The sequence below is a fragment of the Hyposmocoma kahamanoa genome, unplaced genomic scaffold (assembly GCF_003589595.1).
Source record: "Hyposmocoma kahamanoa isolate Upper Pololo Valley unplaced genomic scaffold, ASM358959v1 55111, whole genome shotgun sequence".
Taxonomy (NCBI): Eukaryota; Metazoa; Arthropoda; class Insecta; order Lepidoptera; family Cosmopterigidae; genus Hyposmocoma; species Hyposmocoma kahamanoa.
The window spans coordinates 93,544-112,271 of NW_020653825.1; the positions used below are offsets into that span (position 1 = coordinate 93,544).

General features: G+C 36.9%; 1 protein-coding gene across 1 annotated transcript; it reads right to left on the reverse strand.

Moving 5' to 3' along the window:
• Window positions 1-1,699: 1,699 nt before the first annotated feature.
• LOC113229358 (zinc finger protein Gfi-1b-like) lies at window positions 1,700-16,424 on the reverse strand. Its single transcript, XM_026462914.1, has 2 exons — window positions 16,298-16,424; window positions 1,700-2,770 (listed from the first exon to the last, which is right to left on the reverse strand). Exons 1-2 carry the CDS (start codon window positions 16,422-16,424, stop codon window positions 1,785-1,787), a joined length of 1,113 nt encoding a protein of 370 aa, XP_026318699.1. The 3' UTR covers window positions 1,700-1,784.
• Window positions 16,425-18,728: the final 2,304 nt, after the last annotated feature.

The window sequence follows — 18,728 nt, forward strand, 5'->3', positions numbered from 1 at the left end:
TATGAAAATTTGTTATACTATTTAAACTTTCAATGGACTAAATATTTTGTGGCTTAAATATATGACATACGTACGAAATTTTTATGTTATTATTGCTTTCTGGTTTGTTCAAAATCCTTTTACTTAAATATAAATTTTCTCGTGTTTTAGATCTATAAACGCATATGTATTTATAAAAAAAAACACGAGACTACTAAACGTACCACTAGCTTATTATAATACTACAATTGACTCCATAGTCATTATTGAAACTACTTACGAATAAATACAGAAAGACGTCATGGTTTTGCTCAACTTTCTACAAAAATATCTTTTCAACAATCTTTTCGATGCCCTCTCAAACCCTCACGCCTAAGCAAACCATGAAAAATTTAATAACAACACTTATTACTTAGGTACTTGATGTTAAAATAATACTTAAATACAAATAATATCTTTAAAGCAATACAAAGTCTATGCTACTTACAACTACGTGTAATATCAATTCTTATCTAGTACCAAAGATACTGCGGTGTCTTCAAAACCAGGACGTAGGTACTTAATTTTCTTTCCATTTGTGTAATGTTATTTTTTTACATTATTGCTCCAAAATGTATCCTTCATTACGCCCTCATTTTGCTTCACTTACTGGTATGTATGCCAACAGGTCCCGAAACTTACCTTTGACTACTTTTCGAGAATATAAAAGCCCTAGTGATTGCATGAACTGTATCTTGGTGCCGAATAAGTTTTTATTCATATTATGTATCTATAGGTATAAACTGATACAAATATGTCACGCGTAAATTTTATGAGATGGTAAGAAGTAACGCCGTTTGTACTTACATGGTTTCCAATGAGTAAGAGACTAAATATTTATTGATTGTTTTGGTCTTGTGTTCAAAACTTATAACAGGTCGCTTTCAAGGGTTGGAATATTTCCAAGCAATTTAAAATTGTCTTTGTAATCTAATCGATATTGTGAGAGTAAGCTGCCTCGAACGTATAGTCTAAATATACCCTTTGAAGTTTTCTTCCAGTGACTAGAAAGTAAGCGTCATATATTCCGCGACAATGGGGCAGATACTACTAGATATTATTATTAATTTGGTCTCCTTTTGTAGAACGGCGGTACAATTTTTAAAGAGTTCAACACTATGATGCATTTTCCAAAGTAACAAAAGTAATGCGATAGTGTGGAATACTGTGTAGTGTTTAGGTAGTGATGAGTGTGGATATGTGTGGCACTCCTGCCGCGGAGAGTGGGCAGATGCAGGGCCGGGGGACAGCGCCCGAGCAACAGTTTGGTCCTCTCGAGCCACTGCCTGCAAGCTATTCGCTACCGCTGCACGCTACTCGTGCGCTACTGCCACTCTACACTCGTTACTTATTGCTCTCTTTGTACCACAGCTCGACGGTTTCATTAAGTCTCTACGTATCACCGTAACTACATCTATCACGACCGCGGGCGCGCTGCGGCTACTCCCGGGCTCTATCTTACCACTAACTTTATTTTTAACTATACGATACGATGTAACACTGGAGGCTCTTGCCATAAATTGACACGATTCCTTTTGTCGATGCCGGACTAATAATTGAAAAAATACAATTTAACTTTTAAAATTAGAATTATGGAAAGAGCCATAACGATATTTTAGGTACTTTAATATTGCTTATAATTCCTTCGATGACGCCATCGAAACTAACGAGCAGCTAGGCTTCAAAATATTTTCCTTATATAGATGTAAAGAAGTTCATAGAGAAAACTTTCGTTGCAATCGTGGTTTGGGCGCATCGAGGCGCGCTTACTCATCATCGGAGCGCACGCATGCTGACTCCTGGTGTTTGTTAAGGTAGCTTTTGAGCGCGAACGTTTTACGGCAGCGCTCGCATTCATACTTCTTATCAGAGGAGTGTGTCTGAAGATGCGCGCGCAAATTAGAGCGATCCGCGAAAGCCTTACCGCAATCACCGCAACTGTATGGCTTCTCACCAGTGTGCGACCGCAGGTGACCGCGCAGCAGCCACGGTCGCGAGAACTGCTTGCCACACACGCCGCATACGTGTCCCATGCGGTGTGTCAGCACGTGCATGGCCAGCGCTGGCATCGACACATACGCCTTACCGCACTCACCGCACTTCTTTGCCGCCTGCGAGTCCAGGCTGCGATGCGTTTGCTTGTGCCGCGATAGGTTTGATGAAGTCGCATACCTTTTTCCACACTCGTTGCAATCATACTTAGCCGTTTTGCTCTTTCTGCACACGCGCGTAGGTCGTGGCGGTGGCGTTGGCGGATCTTCTTCCTCAATATCAGGCTCGGGCTCAGCTTGGGGTTCGTGAATAAGCTCGAGCTCGATATCGGGCGCCTCGCACTCTGGTTCGCAAGTTGTTATAACCTGCTCGACATATTCGTACTCCTCTACTATTTCCTCCACATACCCAGTTTGAATATCATCTGTAGACGGGTAGGTGATATAGTTGACCGGCTGCGGCGGGTCGACGTACTCTATTGTTTGAACAGGAGTGACTGTCTGCACGGTGTGGTAGACAGGCGGGTGTTCTTGTGGTGGTTCCTCGGCTACGATGTAGATATTCGTAGGTTGGATGGTGTACGTGTAGACAGGCATGAGGGGCGGGGCGGGTTCGTGCAGCACGGTGACGACAGCGGTGGGCGGCAGCGGCGGCAGGCTTTGCGCCAGGGACAGCAACTCGTGCGCCGCCTCCGTGTCCGCCGCCGACCGCTCCGCAAACGGCGCGCTGCACAGCTCTGCATACTCCGCGCTGCGTCCCTCTGCGCAATAATAATCTGATTTATTATTTTATAAAAATTTCACCTGACATCTACCCGTACTCCCGCAATATTAAATAATAACAATAATAATAATAATAATGGTACTGCGAATGCAGAGGATGAAGTCTCAGATGTCTAAACCGATACACCCGTTTTAAAGCAAAATTGATCCATATTATCCACGAACTACATAGTCGGTAGCTGTGGATGCTATAGCAACCCATATGTACACATACCCATATAGTACATAAAAAAAAATTATTTCCTTTCCATTCATTCCCGGTGACAAGATTTGTAGGTGTACTTATAAATAAAAAAAGTCGTCTATAATTTATCACAAAAACAAATCGTATACTTAATAATGAACCTATAATACAATAAACACGAACCAACATGTCGATTAACCTATACGTTCCAAAGAACTTCAATTCGAATATAATATTTGCTAGTTAGTGGAGTAATGATATTATAGTATATATGGTATATAAGTAATATGAATATGGTGAATTTCGAGCATTTAATATTATTGTGTCGAATTTATTAAAACAACTTCGAGAACCGGACAGGTCCTGATAATGACAGCAGTGAATACAAATCGTGAAATTTCAGCAGAAAAATCGAAAGATTCATTACATGTAGTTAAGGAACACGCCCGGAGTCTTGTTGGAATTAAGGTGACCTGGATGGATTTTCTAAGGTTCAAATCAATTTTATCCCTCTCAAGAAATAATAGAATAATTAGTGCGTATAATCAATAAATATATATTTATTTTGTATTGGAATTAATTAAGAAATTACACATAGCCTTTAACAAACATAGATACTATTATAAAAAGTATGATAGGTACTTAAGTGCAAAATTTCATACTCTAGTGATTGAACAATTTCAATCGTATGAAGTCGCCAGTTAACATTTACTATGGGCGACCTCAAGCTTCAATTCTAGGTCCATTTTTATTCTTAATGTAGGTATATTACCTAGCCACTTTTCGAATATCGAAAGTATAGAACACTTTACGTTTAGAAAGGTATGGAATTATTGTTTATGACGAGGCTTCCTTGAGATTTTAATTTTTGAAAGCATCATTGTGCCTATGACGATTGGAAATATTTTTTTTTCGAGATAGTACATTGCTTAATAATTAATACCCCGCTTCTTAATAAGGAAATACCTTAAGATTTGGTCAGTATAGTTTTTCCACAACTTGACATTTGCTTTGAATAAATTTGATGTTGGGGCAATTTACAAACTGGGACGAGATTATCTCTGAGAGACAAACGTTTAAATAAATTGGTATATATGTATAATAAAAATACTACAAATCAACGATTTTTATAAGTAAAAAAACCGTAATGTTACGTTTCTATTTAAAGTAGTTTTAGCTAGCACCTATAAATGGCATCAGCACATTGAAACGTCTCAATTATATGTACCCAATGAGTGTAAGTAGGACGACATGTCTATTTCCGCAAGCGAAAGTGGGATGCACGATTTATGTGAACGAAAACGCAATTTATTAAAATAGTAAATATGAAAGTAATATCAACGCATGAAAAGTGATTCCATGATTTTACAAATCTCATAACACGTCATAATATAAACACGTAATAGGTTAATAAAAAATGGAAAATTAAAAAAAACTTACGATCCCGACATTCAATAACTCCAGGGTGCAACCTGAGTCTGTGTTCAAATTGGCGAATTCGCCAACTTTAATATACCACCGTTTGAAGCGCTTAAAACAAACTATCTACCTCTTTTAACTTGTAAAACCTTTGGCACAAAAGAACAAAAATAGTCTGACAGTTGTTCCCACAATGTCAAAGTCCATCTGATATATAATAACCAGGGATTGGAATAAGCAGAGTTTATTACCGAAACTTCGAGAAACATAGACAGAAAATGGCGGTTGCTTTACGACAATATTTTTAGGACCTTTTTGGGATTCGGGAAATCACTTAAGAACATTACAAATTGACGTAATTGCGCGCGCCCAAACCTGCCTATTCACTACTTATACGCGTGAAAAAATGTGCAATATAAGTAGTGAATAGGCAGGTTTGGGCGCGCGTTTAGTGTGCATATAGGAGATAAGCCTAATAATACGTATGTGGTGATTCGAAAACTGGATCGACTAAGACTTTGTAACGATGGGGCGCTAAAGGTATGGTCCCATACAAAAAATACACTTTTTTTTTAAGATAAATATAGTGTACCTGGGTATTTGGTTGCATGGTTTTAAACCTTTGCCTTTTCTTTCACAGCAACTGAGGAGCATTCTTGCATTTTATTATTCGTTGTTTTAAAACTATCGTGCAGTCAAAAGGTTTACCTAGCTTTTGTGTACTTTACGGAAATAATCCGATAAATAGTAAATGTGATGCGGATAATACCTAGCGTTAAGTAAATTTGAAAAAGGAAGACCAATCGCATTTAGCACAGCAATTGTAAGGAATTTCAGAAATACGACGAATTTTTTTTTATTATATATAACTTATGTATATTTATTATATAGATTATATTATTATGAGAAAACAGAAACAGCTGAAAATTCAAAATTGTAATTTGACATTGATTTACTTAAACTTTCGTAAATATTAAAAAGCTTTTCAACTAAAGTTTTCTTTATAATTTCTATGCCTATTAGTTTACGAAATTTACAATAATGCAAAATCTGAAAGTATTCCAAAAACGAGTTTCAAATGTAGGAAATTAAAAGAAATGAATAAAAAAATACAGTCGACTATTTTTTTTTCCAATAACACCTAAAATAAAAAAGTAAAATAACCCACCAGTCTTTTGAAAAAAATACTGCATTGTCATACATGTTTTTCTACTAGTGTTCCGCTAAATGTGGCGGGGCGTGTATGTATTCAGCTTCCATCGCCGCCCTGCACAACTTTGTGCGCACTTCTTTATACCGGTACAACTTCGGCAGTAGTTTTAGAAGATATGACCATCACAAAGAGCTTGTACGTGAGGCGCACTATAAGTTTTCGGAATGAATAAGAAAAAAATTGTGTAAATGGTCAAAAATGAATTTATTGTTTCTCAAAATATTCTCTGTTAGCGTTAATGCACTTTTACATATGAATGAACCAATTTTGAAAACATTTATGCCACTCCTCCGTGACAATCTCTGAAACATATTTTTGATACTCTTCGACAGCCTCTTCAGATGATGAAAATCGTTGATCTCGTAACTGGTTCTTAATTTTTGGAATTATATAAAAGTCACAAGGTGCCAGGTCGGGACTGTACGTGGGATAGCTCATAAGGTCACCGTTGGTCAATAATTCATTTGTCTGTCTGGCCGTGTGAGAACTGGCATTATCGTGGTGCCAGATGATACGGCGTTTACGGTTATTTTTACCGAGTTTGGTTTTTTTGGCTCGATTGCTGCTTTGTTTTGGGATCGTAACTATAAATTCATGTTTCGTCGCCTGTTACTATGTCCCACACCAAATTTGACGCCCCTTCGTTGAATCTGGTAAGTATGGCATTGCACCAAGTGACGCGATCCGTTTATTGAGCCTCAGTCAAATTGTGTGGGATCCACCGAGAGCACAACTTTTTCACACCCAAATGTTTGTGTGGTATTGATTGTATTTGACTCATGCCTATGCCTAAGGAAGCCCGAGTCTTATGGTATATCACATGCCTGTCTGATTTGATCATACAGCGCACAGCATCGATGTTTTTGTTGTTCACAGTAGTGGATGGGCGACCATCACGAAATTCATCACTGAGATTTACACGACCGAATTTTGAATTCTGCAAAACCAGCTATAAATAGTCGTCTTGCATGGTGCTTCATCGCCAAAAGCAGGTTGAATCCGAGCGAAGCTCCGCTGAGCTGTTACATTACACTTAAAGTCGTAGAAAATCATACTTCAAAAATTTTCACGAGTTAAAGCCATGGTAATCTAGACAACCAATTTCTAAAATGACGTCACAATGTAAAAACAAGTGACAGTCAGATAGAACAAACTATATTCTACAGCCAAAGAGTTCCCTTTTCAAATGTTGTAATTACTTTTTAAATATTGTTTATGTAAGTGACCAGTTCCGGAAACTTATCGTGCGCCCTATGTATAATCCATCCTACTTTTAATTGGTTCAACTATAAATTAATATAATATAAACTGTAAAAATTAATATAATATAAACTATAAAAACAAATTCAATTAATTATACCGTTTCTTAAAAAATAATTGTAAACTGTTTGCATTGTTTCATATTTAATGAAGTCTATAGGTGATGGATAAAGCGTTGAGCATGTATTTCCTTCTTTTTTGTCCACATACATTTTATGTTTCGATAAGGTAACATATATCGGCAAGTATGATAAACTACTACGTTTCTTTTTTCATGTTTCTAGTTCACAAATTAGCTTGATGCTTTCGAAAATAGGTGGAATTTTTATCTCATCAAATTTAATATACTTAGAAATTTGCAGTGACCAAATCATTTTGTATGGTCGTAATTATACAGGTTTTTCATTATATTCGTAATAATTTTTAAGCATTTTATAAGCATAAAAAAATCTGTATATTCCAAACACTGAAAACTATTACAAAAAGCTGTCAACATGGCGACAGATCCATATTGTATAAATGTCTTTGGAAAATCTTCGTATTTTCGAAAGATAAATATATCCTATAGACGGTTAAAACATTTGATTGTTACAATGTAGCACTTTAATGCTCCTTGCTTTTGAAGCCAAAAGGAAATATTAAACTTTAATACCGGGTAAAGTAAACTAAAAAGCATTACTTAAGTTTTCTTTATTGTAAATCAGCTTTTTAGGAGAGACGAAAACAAATGTGCTTACAAAAAATTCGGTTTTCATTTCCTGCAAGCGAGACAAAGACTGCTACAACACTAAAAACTTTTTAATTACTCAATGGGAATATTATAAAAGAACAATGGATTAGATAATAAGCTCGATTAGTAATAAGATTAGTAATAAGCTCTTTCTTCAAGTAATCAGATTCCAAAACGAAGCAAAAACTGTTCGCAGTGAGTTTATTTCAATAAGGAAAGCTTAATACTGCAACGTTAAGGTGTTCTAAAGGCGATGAATAAACATTTAAGGCGAGACTTTGACGAAAAGTTTTGCCACAAAATTGCATTTTTTGTAAGTTTATGAAGTTTATTGTAAACTTACTTACTAGATACGTAAATGAAGATTTTTTTTCATCATGGTCACCCCGACCCGCTTCAGGCCAGAGAAGTGGATTTAAAGTTCAAATACAGCAGTGGGTCTTTAATGGATTGATACGGTATGGGTTATAGTTGGTTTCGATGGTAATGGATTAGAATAGTTGTACTACATGATGAAAAGACAAATGAAATATTTACCCACAACTAGGTTTTACAGACAGTGTATTTAGTCAACAAAAGTAATTATTCGGATAATTATAATTACCTACAATTACAAGGCAATTTGTCATATACTCAAAACTATTATATTATGCCTAAAGCGATTTCTGTACTACGTCTCTTGATAATTTACACAATTTTTGTTTGATAATGCTTGATATTCACTGTAACGAGTATTAAATTAAAGTAACCAAAACAAAATAAACCGCTTCGCATTCTCGGAAGCGTTTAACGTGTTAACGGGTGCATTAATAGAGTTTCCATGTTCTGACTCGTTTCATTAAACACCGGTATATTGTGTAACAATAGAGATACTACAGAATTGCCGAACGGGAATACTATTTCGAACAATTCAAATGCTATCAAATTCTATTTTATTATCACAGATTGTTCTATGATAATAAATTATTGGCAAACTAATTTTTTCAGTTCTCTATTGAACGAAATGAAATATCGTGAGTCTCTCCTACTCCAAAGCGAATCATTGCTACACTAAAAAATTGTTATGCTACGCTTGCTACGAGTCTATATAGCTCCACGGAAATTAGTTTCTGCGTGACTTTGATCTCTGCAAACTTTTCCCCGTATTAATCAAGGAAATGAGGCTGAATTGAAATGCAATGCATCGATGCAGCGTCACAGTAAATCTGAACTCTAATACGACGATCTAATAAAATAATACCTTCTAATCGTATCTGGAAGACATCGGAAATAGCATAAAAGAATATTATGCGGACTTCTCAGACAATAGTTCTTCTGATATGTGTTTAAACTTTGAAAGTAACTTACCGATTCTAGTATTTGCCATTCAAACTTAGAAAATTTAATATAGTACTAGTAAGTTAAGTAAATATATCAATAAAAACTAGTAAGTTTTGATTGATTTATGAGTTATTTTCCTGGAAACGTGCAAAATATTTATAAGGGGATGAACAATATGTGTATTTATTTCATTTAGACTTGTTGGCTCATCCATCGCCAAAAGTGGCTTCTGGGTCGTCCTAGGATTATCGATATTGGTCGTTTGCTCTTTGAGCGACATCCATGTAAGTGTCGGTTTTTTGGACCTCGGTTAATTAGATCATTTGTACCTGAGACTCTGACAGCCAGCCAGATTCCGATCCGACTATTGAGGGCCTACTATGAGCTTATAAGCAGCCAGCCAAGTTCCATACAATTCTCTTGACGTGGTAAAACTGAATTGCTTAAATTCGTATCATGACCTACACAAAGTTGAACGGGAGTGGCATGACAGGATGATGAGTTTTACTTTTTAAACGTTAATTATGGTCTCTGGCTGCCTAGCTGACACCTAACAAGAGCGAGATGGAACTACATACTAAATCATATGAAACACATAGACAGATGTACAGCTAGCTTACCGTGCCGGACGCTATACCAACTCAGCCACGGAACGTACCAGTGGACCTCACGAATTTTTCTATGTGCTTGCGTCGTATCTTTGTATTTAGTTTTTTCAACGACTTTTTGGTCGTAGCGCCATCTATGAGAAATCTATGAATGTTTTATCACCTAGGTAGATATTTTTACAGTTGCCAGCCCTGGCGAGTGATGTCGCTATTCACTGTATTTTAATTTTTTATTGAATTGATATTCAATTATTTTTTTGTGAAATTATTCCACTAGTTTGTTATAATTTATTTATTTATTTATTATTACAAAGATCGAACACTCAGAAAAATTCTTTCGAGCCTTCCGGATTCGAACCGACGTCTTCTATCTTACCGTGCCAGACGCTATACCAACTACGCCACGTTTTTCTGAGTGTTCGATCTTTGTATTAATAATTATAACAAACTAGTGGAATAATTTCACAAAAAATAATTGAATATCAATTCAATAAACATTTAAAATAATTATATTCTTTTACTAATTTTATTATTGCCTCTGTGGACGAACGGTTACCATGCCGGACTGCCACGCAGAGGTCCCAGGTTCGATTCCTACTTGCCTCCTGTTGCCTACATTTATTTATCTCGTGAGTTGGGTGTCATTTGTGGTTGTCTATGTGTGTCCATGGCACTCTCGACACAGGGTTTGGCTAGTGCGAGGCTATGTGAGTGTGTGCGTTATTATTATTATTGATTATACTTAATACGTTGTTTTGTAATATCGGCAAGTTTTCAATCATACTTTACAATTTGTCGTACAACAAAATTACATGTCATGTCTAGTCATTATCATTAAAATTAATAAGGTGAGTTTGTAATTTGATAATATAATTGGAACGTATCTTGTATTCGTACATTTTCATTGATTGCTTTAAAGTCAAATTTGGCACTATTTAAAAGTTATTTTACGATTGTCGGTCAACAAAGTTATTAAAATGATTAAAATTCCAATAAAAAATTGCTTTAACATTCATGCTAATAATTTATCAACAATACTTTAAAGATTGGGAACTCGAACTAAAGTTTTTAAGAAACGCTCAATAGTTAATAGTATTTATTTATTGACAATTGGCTATATAGCATAAAAAGGTAAAAATAATTATGAAACTGAAAATATAATAAAACTTAAACGAAATTTCTTAAAAATGTAACAAAATTTAGTAAAAGTTAGTCACGGAGTAACTTTTTTTTAAATTGTTTATTTTTACATACGTGGTCGCCATTTGCATGGCAAATGGCACGTCATGATACGATTTTGATAAGAAAAGGTGCCCGAATTTCGAATGGGGAACGTAAACTGCATGGACAATGAATTGTTTTTGTGAGGTCATAGTACGAATTTGACAGGCAATCCAACTTACAGGCTTATATAGGGATTGCTCTAAGGCTCAACTCACACTGGCGCAGAGTCGAAGGTTGCGACGCGTCATGTTTTTCGCCTATAACATATTCATCGTTATTTTCCCATAATTAAGGTGCAAATTTGTATTATGCAAATGTGAAGTCAAGCGTCGACGCTTGGTTGTATTCGCGCGTCGACGCGCGTCACCAGGCGTTATATTTGAAAAACAGGACGCGACGCGACGCTTCGACTCTGCGCCAGTTTGAGTTGAGCCTAAGAGTTCATAGTAGGCTAGGTCGCTTTGGTTGTTTACTACGTCCATCTGATAGGTTGACTTTTAAGTAGTGTACGTACATACTCATTTTTTATAATTATCTATTATACTTTATATTATAATGTATGTTCAGTCGGACCTTCCGTTTCCTTTCTCTGGAGAATGTCGCAAATACGGTTTAACAGCAACGTGTGATAATAAATAACTGTCTTAAAAGTTCTGTTGCATTTCATATAAATTTCTTTCATTGCTTTGATCTTTGTCATCATGACACTGCCAGACCATCGTAGTTATCTTTGCTAGTTTATTTAGATTTATTTTGAAGGTTCATCTGATGTAATGGATAAATACAAGACTATACTTAAGTCATTCTATTGTATTTTAACTGTAATTTTATGAGCAATAAAGAATATCTTATTTATTCATTCATTTATTCAAGGCTATTCATCTCAACTCGGTAGAACCATGTTCATTTAGCGTATTGCTCAATAGGCATAGAGATGCAGATCATTGCGGGTCACAGCGGTTTAAAATACTTTATCATTGACGCATCCTAAGATAACAAACTACACCCGTTCGTTGTCCAGTCTGATATTAATTTTGTTCCTAAATTCCAAATATGATACTGAATCTAAACAACTGCCACTCCAAGAAGAGCAACGAGTTAAATTCGATGCCGAATAATAATATCGGCGCTGACGTACCTTATTGTGTTCACTTCAGTTATTGGCACATTCTCATGACAGCCGGTTATTGAATTCACTTGGAACATGCTGCATAACCAAAATCCATTGAGTATATAACCAGAAATAGAGACGAAATGTCATTTATTTGGTTTGAAAACTATTCTGCCATATCATTACTATGACAACTGCCTAAAAAAGCCCGAATTCGAAACAATTGACGGGTGTCGTCAACTGTTTCACTTCAAATCGACCAGTTAACTTGAGCTTTGCTATAATGGACGAAAATTGCAAAATTACATATTTAATATTTAATTACCGATGAAATGTGATTCCGTTTGTTTTGTAATTAGATGTTTTGCTGTTTATCCCACACCAGCGAATAGAACAGCACGACTTTGTTAGAGATATTATCTTTATTACAATAAATCCAGAATATTTTTTGGAATATACGGAGAGGTACACACAGGTCAGTAGTTGGCCTGTCTATATTTCAGTTCAAACGGGAGTTGATATTTATAAGAGCTGTATCCCTAATGTGTTACCAGGAATATATGGCCCTTATTTCGTCTCTATTTCTGGTTATATACTCGATGAAAATCTCAAGCCTGACGGAACTCAATAGTGGCAGTCATCAATTGGTCATATTGAAACTTTTTTATTATGTTCTGATATAGCGTACCCGCAACGTTATTTTATTTATTCTGTGTCCTACTTTTCATCGCAACCATAAATCCATTTCATGCGAATTGAATTTATAGAACTCGTAACCCTGTAATTAGTTATGTGGTACAAATAATAATTTATTTTAAGTCCGACTTCCATTGTTGTAGTGTGAAACGTGCACTGACAATTATTGGAGTTGAAGTTGAAATGGAGTGAGCTAGCCTTCATTAGGGATTTAATATTAAATGACGCTTTCTAATCAAAGGAAAGCAAATAGATAGCCTTGATATCACTTAATAAATCTCAAGTAATGCTATACTCACAAATTGCCAATTTGTTACCCCTAATCTACTTTGAAAGGTTTGGGCATTGTTAACTGTCAATTACATAGTTAATCTTCGCTGTCGATTGGATCTCTGTATGTACTCGTATAAGCTATTGCCACGGGCTTGATACAAGAGTAGGTACTCCGCATGTCAATAAATAGTTACTCAATTTACCAACTTGATTATGATACGCATCTCTATTTGTTACATGGTAGTTTCATTTTCAATAGTACACTATTTATTATTCATGTAAAGGAGTATTTAATCTGGCAAAGAAAAACAATCAGTGAATTAATCATGTCCTGAAGTATGTGCAATAAATTGAATATCAACGGAAAAAACGACTCAACAAAATCTCAAAAGTATACATATACTCGATAGCGGCCTTGACTCTTTAAGTACCCGGCGTACATGAAAGTTCTATACTAGCTAACACCTATATAAAAAATAGTGCTGCATTTTGGTTACTATTATAACAAGATATTGCCAAACACATTTTGCTATTTAAATTTCAGCCAATATCGACAATGAGACCAATAAAAGGCACTGCCACTGCGCCCGTCACCCTGAGACATAAGTTGACAAGTCCCATGTTCCTGTAATTTCACCAGCACCTCTACCCATCTAAACCGGAACGCAGTGATTCTGACATTACTGCTTGGCGGCAGAAATAGATAAGGTGGCAGTACTTCCCTGGACGAACTCTTTCAAAAGGAGTATGTCTATAAATACAAATCAAACATAGAAAACAAAGCTCGTGTATTTTAGATTCAAGTGTAGTTAAACGCCTTTTACCGGGCGAATTCTGTTATTATACAATAAATGTACACTTCCCTGGAACGAAACTTGTGTGTTCTGAGAATTCGCTAAAATAAATTACGCCTGTTAAATTTAATTTGTTAAAAGTTATATTGAAACGATTACTGCTACAAACTTAGTGGTATTCGAAACTACAGTAAAGGTAAACGAAGATTCCAATTCGGGAAAGTGGTTTTAAGTTTCCCATATCAAGTACAGACCGCCATATTGATTACTTAGACTGAATATGCAATCAGGACGAAAATAGAAATCGCTTATGTGTATGCAAATAAATAACTATTAGGCTCAACTCACACTGGCGCAAAGTAAAAGCGTAGCGACGACGCGTCATGTTTTTCGCCTATAGTACATTCATCTCTAGTTTCCCACTATTAAGGTACAAATTTCTGTTATACAAATATGGAATCGGGCGACGACTCGCGTCGACGCTTGGATGCAGTCGAGCGGCATCAGGCGTCGACGCGCGACGCCGCATGTCACTTGAGTGCCGTGGGGCGTCAGACGCCGACCACACCGTGATCCGGGCGCACTAATGGGAGCGTCGTCGCGCTTCCCCAAGCGTCATAGTTGAAAAACAGGACGCGACGCGACGCTTCGACTCTCGACTTCGACTTATTATTATATAGTTTTATAAATAAAACTTTATTCATCTGATAATAATAACTGTCGAGTTAATCAGGAAATTATTTTTCTAATATTTATTTTATTGAACATCATGATGTTTTTACAACTACAATATTTAAGTACGTAAGTAAGTAAGCGACACGCCTATCCTTACAGTAGTAGCTTTCAATAATAAAGATCTTAGGAGCACTGCCACTGCACCCGTAACCCTGAGACATAAGTTGAATCCCATGTGCCTGTAATTTCATTAGTACCCTTCCAAACCGGAACGCAGTAATGCCAACATTACTGCTTGGCGGCAGAAATAGGCAACTCTTTCACAAGGAACTGTATTGCTACCGAACTCTACCATTGGAGCTCTATTACTTTCATATCAATGTTGTGCACAATTGTCACATGTTCCAAAGTCAAGAGTGTTAGTATTAAGTACCGTTTACGATTTGAGAACTGTTTGAGTGTTGAGAATTGTGTCTAAATAAATAAATAAAAGTATCTTCGATTCCGGACTGGACAAGAACCAGCAACTTTTTCGCCAAACCGGGGCTCTCGGTTTCCCAACTAAGCTACGGAATTAGTTCGCAGACCTTACAAATTTCTCTATGTGCTCGTTGCAGATTTTTGAATGGTTTTTTGCCCTAGCATCACCTGTGAGACCTATGAAAGCTTTTTCGACTTATGTCAACAATTGTTTTCAAAATTAAATTTGAGAAGTTGCTTCTAGACGTATTTTTGCAGTGCCGCTTTGAAAATACTGAATCTAGTCGAAAGCCATTCAATATCGATAGTAGTTCACGTAAATAATATATCGACAGGTCAGACAAGTCTTTGGTGGCGTGATCCGGTAAACGTGCTAACATTTGCTTTGTTTTATTATTTATAGCATGCACTTTGAAGTAATTTTTTGTATTAGCTCCCACTTAGAGACAATTATTTTAGTACGTAATTACGTATCTATTACATATCAGGAGCTTACAATGTTTGGAGAAGGGTTACAACTTCTGTCCTTGTCTCACTTGAAAACCTCTACTCCATAAATTAACCCTTTTGTATTTCACAGGCAATTATAAAATTGTGCAATATGAATACAAAACCAGTCAAAAAGCAAAGTTATTTTGCATGTAAATACCTAACCGATTCCACTTATCGCCGAATATCGTTAACTGAAGAGCACTTATTGTTCAATAACTGTTTAAATTTCTCCCGTCTTTTTTAAAATTACCGGCTATTTTTTTTAAACGCCGCCACAGTAAGAGGGGACTTATACGTTTGAAGCCTTTGTTTGTGTGTTTGTTTGTCTGCCTGTGGCATCATAGCTCCTAAACGAATGGAGTTATCTCATAGCGGATTTTTCTTTCAGTGCTAATTTTATCGGGATGGCTCTTAGCTACGTTCGTTGAACATCTGCTAAGCTGTTTAAAGATCATTAGTTTTTTTTTCCAGTTACTGTAGGAATCTACGCCATAAAATGAATGTTTATTTTACTTCCACTTGTCCGAACGACTTGAAACTGTTAAGTCTACTATGTAAATCCAATGACACTACGATAATATAATAGCCTCGATCTGATACTGCAACTAGGACAGTCTGCAGACGACCTAACTCCCTAAGTACTTACATGAGAAATAACCTGTTTGCGATCATTGAATTGGTCTAGACCTGTAGCTGGCTTACAGTTGGTGACTAGCGTCTGATGATGGAGAAGGAAGTTTAAAATAGGAACTAATCTTCTTTAGACGTAGACCCACCGTGTTTTATTCGTTTGATTGATCTCGACGAGTAGATTGGCAGAATATGGTAATTTTATGGACTTTTTAGAGTTTGCTGATTTGTATCGGGGTAATTTTAATTTTATTACAAAACAGGAACGATATTCCTCTATGTAACTCTATGTGTAAGTAGGGAAGGAAGTAAAAAATGAAACATTAAAAGAGGTACATTCTTTACAAAATAACTTTGGCAACCCGATCACAAGTTAAAAAGATCACAAAATATTACCTGTAAGCGCGGAATGCTCGGTGGGACTGTAGCACGGCGGCGCCACGCTGGCTTCGGTGGGGCTACAGGGCGGCGGGCCCTCATGCCGCTGGCTAGCGCCTTTTTTCACCATGTAGCAGCGCGGCATCGCGGCCCACGCTGCAACAGTTCTTGTCTTTAGGTGTCGCTCTTTTTACTTGTAGTATAATCAAACTTTATTCTTTTGAATATTCAACAGACATAAACACTAAAGAAATCTGTTGAATTCAAACACAAGGAGAAAAAACAGATTGGTGTCATTTTAGAGAGATTTAACGTTCTTATCATAACACACAAATGAAACAAATTTCGCTCATCTCATCGTCTTAGATGAGACCCGTATCCGGCTGTGGAACATATGCAGTTTGATGCAATACAATAAACTACACTTAGAATTTTCATGCATTTGTTTGAAAAAAACATATTTTATGTACGTGAGTTGACGTACAAATAAAACAACAATTTTCTACTTAATGAAGTAATGATTGTCACTTATTGATTTGGTGGAGGACAATTTGTTAAATTAATAAATTACTGTCGACACATAAACGAAACGTTACTGGTAAATATTTTTACCGAATATCGCTCGCCACATCATAGTTATCAAATACGCATAATTGTGTTTCAAAGTTCATTATTGAAATTATCCTTATTAGCCGGCACGGAACAACAAAATTTAATTAATCAACAATTATACTATTACTTTACATTCATGTTCGCTTATATTATTTTGCATATATCAAATTAACTTACAGTTGCGCACACATGTACATCTCTTAAAATGTATCAAAGAATTACCATAATCGTTACGTTTGGCTCAAGCTTTAGTGATCGAAGGAAACTACTACAGGTTACACAAAAAGACGCCACACTCCTGCCACTGCTACTGCCATCCCTCGTTTTCACGAAACGGCATCATTGGGTTGTCCTATCTTTAACCGACTAACTAAACAGCTGGATTGCTTATTACGGTCCAAAGTACTTATTTTCAGGGACTATACTTATTGTTAGGGAGGGCCCTACCTACCCTTATACGAGAAGGACACTATAACCTGTGCGCGCACAGGAACGTTACAAGTTCAGGTTCTGACCCCAGATCAGCCAGTGCACAGGGTTGTCACCGACCTCTGTTACTTGACTTCATCCGGTTCTTCGACAGGCTAGTGCCTCGGGTGAGCCGCCCCGGGTTCACGTACAGTACCCTCCCCATTTTCCAGATAGGTACCGGAGCTGTAGGCACGCTCACTTTCCGTTGCACATTGCACAACTAGCAGTTGCCACCGCTAAACCGTCGACTGTGATTCGACAACGAAATATCCTCATTGGTGGCGGAGCTGTAAGACACGCTCACCTACCGACGCCGATAAACGACGTCTCTCCAGTTCCCAATAACCTAAGCGGCTGGAGGGACCGGAGGATATCTAGCTTGTCCTCTACTAGCTCTCCGGGCTAGTGCCGGAGATGCCAGTCGCAGTGTCCTGCGACAATATCCGGACATAGCTTCCAACTTAAAGAGCAACTCGTGCCCCGCACGTCTCCTCGCATACATGCTCTCAACTAGACCGCTACTAAGACGCGCTAGCTGCTCACGAGGCAGACGCCACGGCACAAGTAAAACCGGGGCAGACAAGCATGTCCGTCTCTGCAGCTAACCACAAACTCCATCGAGTTCTTACCCAAGTTCGGGTCCGCCAGAGAGGCATATCACTGGCGGAGGGCTTGGCCCGGACGCCCGCCGTACCCTGGTCTTGCCGTCGAGCCAGTAGTCTCTCCGGAAAACCCTATCTCTCGGGTCGGTAGATAGGGACAGGATATAAATAACAGAATTAATGGGATGGTTAACCATTACTAATAAAGACACGAAACTGCTGCATTGATTTACTTTAGGTATTTTCTCAGTATAATGCCGCCAATCAATAGTTATCAATATATTTGTCCTGCAAAACGCGCTGTTGGGACAATTTGCAATCAGGGCCCCTGTGGCTCAGATAAGTTTAAATAAATTCATATTTCATAAATTTGCCTTACGGTACATTTATGAAAATGTAATTGAAGTATGTTAAAAGGGAAGTAATTTATTTATGAAAAATATTTAGTGAAAAACAGAACATTGACACGAATAATATAAATTAACTGGCTGTTCTTGACATTGTCAATTAAGCAACGCTTCCATAATGAGAAACGGTTGATATTCAAAATTTGCTTATGATTTAATACTACAGTAAACTTTGCATAATTTATTGACATTTCAATGACCCTTTTAACTCTTTATGATATTTGAAATAAATATTGTAAATGTTAAATGTGTACAAATATCTATTTACAAAACGCGAGTTTCGTAGTCATTTTTCTCAGGGGAATCTGCTTCAAGAACGAGCGTGACTAGTGTTTAATCAACGTGACGATTTGAAAT